This window comes from Chenopodium album, chromosome 6, assembly GCF_948465745.1.
Source record: "Chenopodium album chromosome 6, dcCheAlbu1.1, whole genome shotgun sequence".
Lineage (NCBI taxonomy): Eukaryota > Viridiplantae > Streptophyta > Magnoliopsida > Caryophyllales > Amaranthaceae > Chenopodium > Chenopodium album.
In genome coordinates this window covers 7,265,802-7,274,320 of record NC_137839.1, presented here as the reverse complement: position 1 = coordinate 7,274,320, position 8,519 = coordinate 7,265,802, and the positions used below count along the sequence as shown (strand labels likewise).

At 35.9% G+C, this 8,519-nt stretch overlaps 2 protein-coding genes across 3 annotated transcripts; both read right to left on the bottom strand.

Annotated features, from left to right (window-relative positions):
- Positions 1 to 262: 262 nt before the first annotated feature.
- Positions 263 to 1,555, bottom strand: LOC145636596 (uncharacterized). Its single transcript, XM_081688172.1, has one exon. It carries the CDS (start codon positions 1,553 to 1,555, stop codon positions 263 to 265), a length of 1,293 nt encoding a protein of 430 aa, XP_081544298.1.
- On the bottom strand, positions 1,505 to 6,382 carry LOC145635781 (pentatricopeptide repeat-containing protein At4g30825, chloroplastic-like). 2 transcript variants are annotated; one of them, XR_014113910.1, is made up of 3 exons: positions 3,436 to 6,382; positions 1,889 to 1,940; positions 1,505 to 1,584 (listed from the first exon to the last, which is right to left on the bottom strand). XR_014113910.1 is itself a non-coding variant. In XM_081687139.1 (1 exon), exon 1 carries the CDS (start codon positions 6,230 to 6,232, stop codon positions 3,443 to 3,445), a length of 2,790 nt encoding a protein of 929 aa, XP_081543265.1. In that variant the 5' UTR covers positions 6,233 to 6,382; the 3' UTR covers positions 3,099 to 3,442. The 2 variants fall into 2 exon arrangements, 1 of the variants encoding a protein (XP_081543265.1); XM_081687139.1 differs by lacking the exons at positions 1,505 to 1,584; positions 1,889 to 1,940 and having other exon boundaries at positions 3,099 to 6,382.
- Positions 6,383 to 8,519: the final 2,137 nt, after the last annotated feature.

Below are 8,519 nucleotides of genomic sequence, written 5' to 3'. Positions count from 1 at the left end.
ATTTTTTTTTTCTTAAAAAGAAATTCCTGTAGGGTATAGGGTTTGTAGTTGATGGAATTGAAATACTGAGAAAAACAGTAAGCTATTAGTTTTGAAAGCTGTATATCAGTGTGCAAAAAAAAGACAGAAAAGGAAAATTAACTATGGTTGAAAAGACGGATACCTGTAGGATGTAGCTGATGTATTGCATTACTTCTCATCCATGTACAATCCCAGAGGTCCTGCATTGGTTTAGACCAGAGCAGGTGTCATTCTGATGCCATCATTTTTTCGGAAAACCAAACATCATAGCTTTTGCCAAAGCAGTAGCGCCTTGGAAATCGCCTAGAGAGCAAAGAGATGTCATTTTCGAGTACAAAGCATCAAAGTCCATTTGATGGACAGAGGGAAGAGGATTAGGGGAGACGGTCTGTATATCTTCCTCACAAGACGCCATAGGTTTAAGTGCACTAGAAGCAGAAGCTCTCTTGTAAGGAAAAAACATTGATCCAATTTCATTGAGAATGATAAGAGCATTCTGAATGCTACCCTGTTCACACAGGTCAAATAGAAAGGTCTCTACAGATTCTGTTTCAATCTCGCCATTTACTCTAGCTAACAATTCAAGAACAGATTCATCTTGAAGCATTTCTCTTATAACACTCCGTGCCTCTTCCATTCTACCCTTCGCACATAGGCCCCTTACTAAATATAAGAAGCCTAAGAAGTCAGGGGAAATGCCATTTCCCTTCATATCGATGAAAAATTGAAGTGCACCCTCCATGTTTCCCTCCAAGGAAAAGCCATAAATCACAGCACTTAAGGTGAATTTTTCAGGCTTAAGAGAGTGGTTCTCCAAATCATATAAAAGCCTCAATGCTTCTTCCACATTCCCAAATTTACAATACCCATCAATTAGAGTATTGTAAATATGGGTATTTGGTTTTATATCTTTGATGATCATTCGCTCAAACAATTGACGAGCATCCAATAAATACCCTTCTCTAACCAAAGCATTGATTAATGTACCATAAGTAACAGCAGAAGGAAATATTTTATTCATATCCAATGAATCAAACAACCGAAAAGCCTCGATGAGACAACTTTGACGACATAGCCCATTGAAAAGTGAGTTATAAGTGACTACATTAAGTGTAACTCCCATCTTCCTGGCAAAATTACACAGTTCTAAGGCCTTATCAATGTACCCTTCTTTGCAGAGACCATCAACAAGGACTGAGTAGTCAACCACATTCATACTCGAAAGATCATTTTGGGCACCCATAACAAGTCTGTATGCATCCAAAGGTCTTCCTTGTGCTGTAAGCATCCCAATAACATCAACAGGAAAATTTACCTTAAACTTATTTTTGTTCAACTCATTAATCAGAATAAGGGCACCATCTACATTGTTCTCCATACACAAGTAATGCACCAACATCTTGCCCAGTGTAGGTTTAATTAAACCATATCTCTTTATAAATGACGCGAAGACAGGCTGGATATTCCCAAAATTATAGTCCTGTATAAAGCCCCGCAAAATTTTGTAGTAGCACTTGGATGCCCTTTTTGCCATTCAATCATACAGCATCAAAGTGAAGAAGCCTGAAATCAACCACGAGATATCAAAACATGTTTTCAGGTGTATGTCAATATTAACCTCAGGTGATACTTTACCTTTGAGACGAATTAAAACCATAATTAAGTTATTTCTTACTAAAATTTCTCCTAGGTTTGGCTATGATTCTGGAAAGAAGGCAATAATAACTGTATTCAAAGATCAACAGATTCATCGGAGCCTTAGATATAATAATAATATAGCAGATACTAAACCCAGATGTCAGAAAAATGGATAATATCTTGCTAAAAGTGAAAGTATGTGAGGAACAAACAAAATAAATGGACTTACTAGCAGCAGCTGTAGTTGGAGATTAACAGAAACATTGTCATGCCTGCTTCACCTGCAAAAACAAATATGAATTAAACTATAAGTACACATTGTGTGGTCAGGTGTCACAGCAAAAAATTTAATACAAGGCTCTCATCCAATTCAGACAGCAGGAACATGTGGATTTGACTCATCACCAGACTATCTAGGTTCATAGACATGGCACAAAATAACAAGATATTAAACATGTTCTTAATGAGGATTAAAACATTGCAAATTCAGAAACTTTCAATTTTTTGGCATTTAAGTAAATACCAGATAAATTCTAATATCTGTTTTCCAAACCCAAGGGCTAATGCATCCTGAGTTTTGACAGGGCCATGTACGAGCATTAGATTAGTCAGAAAAGCTTTTATGAAGATAGCAAGGGTCAGTCAGGAAAGGGATTCCAAGGCCACAAAAAGTAAAGGAGCTAATTGATCAAGAATATGAATATTGTAAATATAATGTTAAACGGCATTGTTCCTAAATGGACATAACTTCAGCATCCTCGGCTATTTATCCCAAAAGGACATAACTTCAGCACCTTGGTTATTTATCCCAAAAGAACATACCTTCAGCATCCTTGGCTATTTATATTCCTAAAGATATTGAAAAATATGGGTTGGTATACAAACTAGACTGCAATCTATTGGATTTTCTATGATTATGAACTCTTAGAACTCTGTATCCTGTTGGACTCTGTTACTCTTGCAGAAATTAACCTAAGCCCTCTTGTAGTGATGAACTAGAAATGTAAAAATCCCTTGGGAAATACGAGTCTCAAGGGGAGAGGGGTGGTATGGAAAATGATGTTACATTAAAGTGAGGGAAAAGGGAAAAAAGAGAAAAGCAATTATATAAAACGCTAACCAAACACACACTGAGGGAATCTGGGATTTGTTCCTGATATATATCACGATGCCCTCCTTAGTGTCTTGTATGCTAAAACATATTACTAGGTATACAGTCACTCCAGAACTCCCGCCCATGAACTGGCTGATATAGCTAAGAGTGTGAAGCTAGGTAGATGGTTGTTCAAGCCTTTCCAACATTGTATCTCCAAAAAAAGGAAGGGTGTCAGAAAACAGAAAAGTTTCTCACAGTTTCTTTCTCCTCCAGTTCACTACTTCAGTTCCCCTTTATGCTAAAAATTAACTTAGCTTACACAACACTAATGGCAAAAATTAAGGAAAAGGAAGATGATTTTGACTAATAAGCTGGAAATTACATAAAATAAAATACATTCAAGCATTCAAGAGGCTTGATTCTCTCCCAACTTATTTAAATCAGTGAACAGATTTGTTTCAAACAAATCCAGAAAATCTTCTGCTGAATCAAGTACCAAGAGTATCTTTATGCAGAGCAATTATTCCATGGTATATTGGTAAATAGTATGAATTCTAAGTAACTATGATTCTATAGTTAACAAATTAAGAGTCACAGAAACAATCAATCACGGCTAGTGATTAGAAGCAAAACTGAACATTTATTCGTTTGATACAAAGAACCGAAGAAAAAGAATATACAAGTACTTCAGCTCATTCCCATTTGCTTCATCCACAATGACCATCTAACAGCCTCTAGAAACTTATCATTCCTGCGCATTGCAGTTATCAAGTTGAGATAAGTGATCCTATCAGGATCTACCCCATTGTCTCTCATTTCTTTAACCACAGAAACAGCATCTTCAATCATTCCTGCAATGCCATATGCCTTTATCAATGTATTATAGCTGCATAAATCTGGTCCCGGTCCATATTCTTTTAGCTCTTCCAACACTGCAGCAACTTCTTCAATCCATCGTTGTTCCCCATATATATTCATCAGTATATTGTACGTGTACTGGTCAGAAGTGTGACTCGATTCCTTAATGCTTTGCAAGACATCTCTAAGTTTATCCATTTGACGCTTTTTTCCATAAGCAGCCAACATACAATTGTAAGCTTCAAGGGATACAGAAAACCCATTAAATTGCATCAGTTGCACAGTTTTTGTCATTTTCTCTAAGTTTGTGCTTTGACCATATGCTGCTATAAGAGTATTGTAAGTTATCACATCTGCCGATTGCTGTTTCTTAGCCATCGAAAAGACTTTCGTAGCCTTTGTGAAAAGTTTGGACTTCCCATAAACATCAAGCATAACATTATAAGTGATAGTGTTGGGGGTAAATCCTTTTTTAATCATCTCATCAAAGACCTTGGAAAGCTCATCAACAGGCAAAGCATGAGCACAGCAATTTATGACACAATTGTACATTTCCTGGTCCCAGCTAACCCCACTCTTTAAGATCTTGTAGTACAAGTCTGCCAGCTTATCTTGTTTATTGCATCTTTGGTACACTCTGAGCATGTCGCGGAACAAATAAATATCAGGAACGATGTTTGTTTGCTTGTCCATATCTTCCAAAACATAGCAAGCATCTTCCAAAAGTCCGAATTTCACATACATCCTGACAACAATACTATAGGCAACCATGTCCAGAGCAAGTCCTGAAGACCTTAATAGCTGGTAAGTGTTGTCTGCATCAGCAAATTGATTCATAAGACTGTAGATGTCAATCATAGTCGAGTAAATATGCAAGTTTGGCCTTCCATCAGACTTCAGCATATGGGTAAATATTTTGACAGCATCTTCCAGATGGCCCAGTTCCTTGCAAGAACAAATAAGCAAATGGATCAAGTTGTCCTCGAAAGCTGGGTCCTTCCAGTGCTTATATTTTAGAAGTTTAATAGCATCATCCACCAAGGAGTGTTTTACATAAGCCATAGCCAAAATTGAGCACGCTGTCTGATTATGTAGCACATGATCATAGAGAGAACCCCTCAAAATTTGTGGCAATCTATCAAACCTTTCACTCTTTTCATAAGCTTGTATGAGAGAGCCAAGAATGGAGGAGGGTTGGCAGCCCAACTTCACCATGTCATCAAGAATGATAAAAGCCCCATCGTCATCCTTGTGTTTAGCTTGCAAGTTTATTAAAGAGTAAAGATTAGAGGAAGTTGGCGTGAATCCCAAATCTTTCAGCCTCTTATAATACCATTTTGTTTTCTCATTATTCCCAGATCTAGCCCAGCCTTCAATCATGGACCTGTAAGTTGTTTCATCAGGCTCCAGGCCTACATTTTGTAGGTTCTGGAACATCTGTTCGGCAGCATCCATATTGGTTATCTTCCCATACCCAGTTATCAGTGAATTGTATGCAATGATACTTGGGGCACAGCCTACCTCACCCATTGAAACCAATACACCTTCAGCTTCTTTTAGCTTCCCTTGTTGGCTATAAGCATTCAGCATAACCAACCAGTTCTCAAGATTCATTACAACTTCATCCTTAAACAGAAGGTCAATCACCTCTTCAGCTTTGGTATGCAAACCAGACCGGGTGTAAATTGTGATCATTGCTGAGTATGCAGATTGACATCTGATATTTAATCTTCGCATTTGGGAAAATGCAAACTCTGCCTCCTCAACATTCCAACCTTTCTGGTATAAACTCATAAGCATACCAAAAGTTGCAATATTAGGCTCAACATCATACTCTAACATCATACGGAACCATTTAGCACCAATATCCACAAGCCCCTTCTTAGAACAAGCATAAATGATTGTATTAAAGACCTGAAATTGCAGCTCACACCCTGATTCCAGTCTCATCTCCTCAACCAATTTATTTGCCGCATCCCAATCACCTCTCCTTCCCAATACCCGCAAAGCCAAATTGTAAGCAATCACATTCCCTTTTAACTTCCCATTACTCCTCATCCAGTCGAAAAATAGCAACGCTTTCCTATCCTCACCCCTTTCAAGGCCTTTCAATATCTTATTGAAAGAGGCTATGCTCGATTCAGGCCTAATACCATATTTGCCAACATCTAGTTCACCACAAACATCTTCGTTCTCATTACGTTTTCCTACATTATCAAGCTTCTTCAAGCTTTTCTTCTCTTTTCGGACTTCTCTCACACCTCCACCACCACGAAATCTCTTCCCTATATCTCTAGCACCCGCCTTACGATGAAAATGCGACAAATTCGAATTCTGGGAAATCAAATTCTCACTCCCTAAATCATCCTCATACGTTCCACTATTACCATCACTCTCACCAACATTCACTGAACAATCCACTAATTCCGAATCGAAACGAGAAGCTTTAACATGATTCAACTTAGAAACAGCAAAAATTACACCAAACCCACTTCCATTTGAAGAATTTAGGAAGTGGGTAACAGGTAAACGATCAAATAACTGAGCAGAAGTTGGACAAAATTTAATCTTTTTGGGTTCATGAAACTCAAGAGAAAAAGACAAATGCAATGAAGCCATGAATTTTGCAAAAACCCCAGTAAACAAAACTTATATTACAACAATTAATTATCAATTAGAGCTTCTCAAATCAGCAAACAATACACATACTAAATGGGTAAAAAAGTGCACAGAGAAAATGAACCCTAATTATATGTTACAAGAAGAGAGAGAAAGAAGTAAAGGGAACATACCTTTGAAATAGGATAACAGGAGGTTGAAGATGAGGAGGAAATTAGCCGGATTATCAGATTCCAAGTCTGAAGTCAGCAATTGGAGTTGTATTGCAAATTTGGTCAGTCCCACACTCAGTGACTCCCACTACTGGTTCGGGTCATTTGATAGAGTCTGGTTCAAATGTTCAATGGGTTTGACTTGACAGAACAGATTCATGAGTACGGATTACCCGATTCGAAACTCGATATTACCAAAAATTACTTGACTCGATTTAACTTTAAATTATCTGATCTGAGATTAGCAATACAATCAAAATTCGATCAACTCGATTCGAGCCAGAATTAAACCCAAACAAATCCTACCTGATACGGAGTAGTAATAATTTAATCCAAATCAATCTAAACGATTTGATTATCATCTTGTTAATAAAGTTGGGTAATTTAGACATCTTTTTTGACATCTGGGTGATCACGTGTTCACAAATCAATATTGTCACATGCCACACTCATCATTTAACTCTTTTTTTACTATCTTTTATAAAACATTTATATTAAGATCACTATTCTTAAAGCTAAATCATATGTAATATATCAACATTAATTATTACTTTCCGAGTCAAAAAAAAAAAAAAAAAAAAACATTATTACTTTCACATTCCCAATATAGTGTTCATTTTCCTCATTAGAAGAAAATTGAGTTAATTATTAGTGCACATTATATAAACGTATTACATTCATCATAGAATTAAATTTTTCTTATTATACAAATTGTGTTTTTTTATTAATTATTATTATCTTCTATTGTGACATTTTATCACTGCTTTAACTTCTTTTTATTATACAAAAGTAACATATAGGTAATAGCCCGTGCATAAAGGTGAGTTAATATATATAATAAATGATCATCCTAATTAATTAATCCTCATATTACAGTAAATAGTAAATGGACAAATCGTTTGGTAAATAATCATCCATAAACTAAATTGAGTATATGGTCAATTCATTATTGGTAAAATTATCATTGCAATTTGAGTATATTGTTTTCTTTAGAATACTCTTTGAAAGAAACCAAAGCTAGCATTAGTTACGAGATAAATTATCAATGAGTATATAGGGAGCAAGGGGACAATGATTTTTCCAGACTTGCCCGGCTCTAAAAGGAAATAGTTTGGCAAGATGGTGAGCTACATAATTACCATATCTCATAACATAGGACCAAATAACAGAATTAAAACGAGCACACAAAGCCAATATATCTCATAAAATTGTATTGAGATCGTTGAAGTAAATTGAGCCCTTCGAAAGACGGTTGATCAACAGTTGACAATCTGATTCCAACACCATGTTCTCCAGCCCAAATCTGTTACCCAAACGCAATGCCATGGCTATCACCTTAGCTTCAGCCACTTCAGGAGGCCAATACGCTTTTATCCTCTTTGTTGTCGCAAATAGTGTAAAGCACCATTATGATCACGCCTCTAGAATACTCTAGATAATTGGATTCATTGCTACAAGAAATCCCATGAGCATTCTAGAATAGAATGTTTCTAAGCCTTAGGGACTTGGATGCTTATAAATAGGTCATCCCTCCATTTTTTTTACAAATCAACCAACGCATTGTATCTATGCATTTTCAAATTAATGAAAGCATATACTTGAAAACTCTAAGTTTTGTTCAATTAACCTAAAAATAAGGTGAACATAACATGCCCTTATTTGCAAAATTATTCTCGCAAGTTTTGTCATGGCACGCTTAGCTTAACAAGGGATAATCTTGACTTGCATTTTGACAGTAAACAATGTGATGCATGAGCGTAGCTCGCTTAATCTTTATTAAAGTTTAGAAAATTGAATTAAGAAAGTATATAAATCGTGGAGAGAAGTAGAAGCTTGTTTTTAGAATGAATAATGAATAAATACAATAGTTGTATTCTAACATAAAGTAATTACAAACACCAAAAATTATTATTATGCAACATAGGAGAATAGATGAATAGAAAATAAAGAGAATAGAAAAGATAGAGTGAAAGGCGATTGTTATTATTTTCGGTAATTTGTAAATAACCTTCTAATAGTATTTATAAACAATTTTGTTGTTTTATTAAAATTAATTAATATGGCAAAAGTAAAAC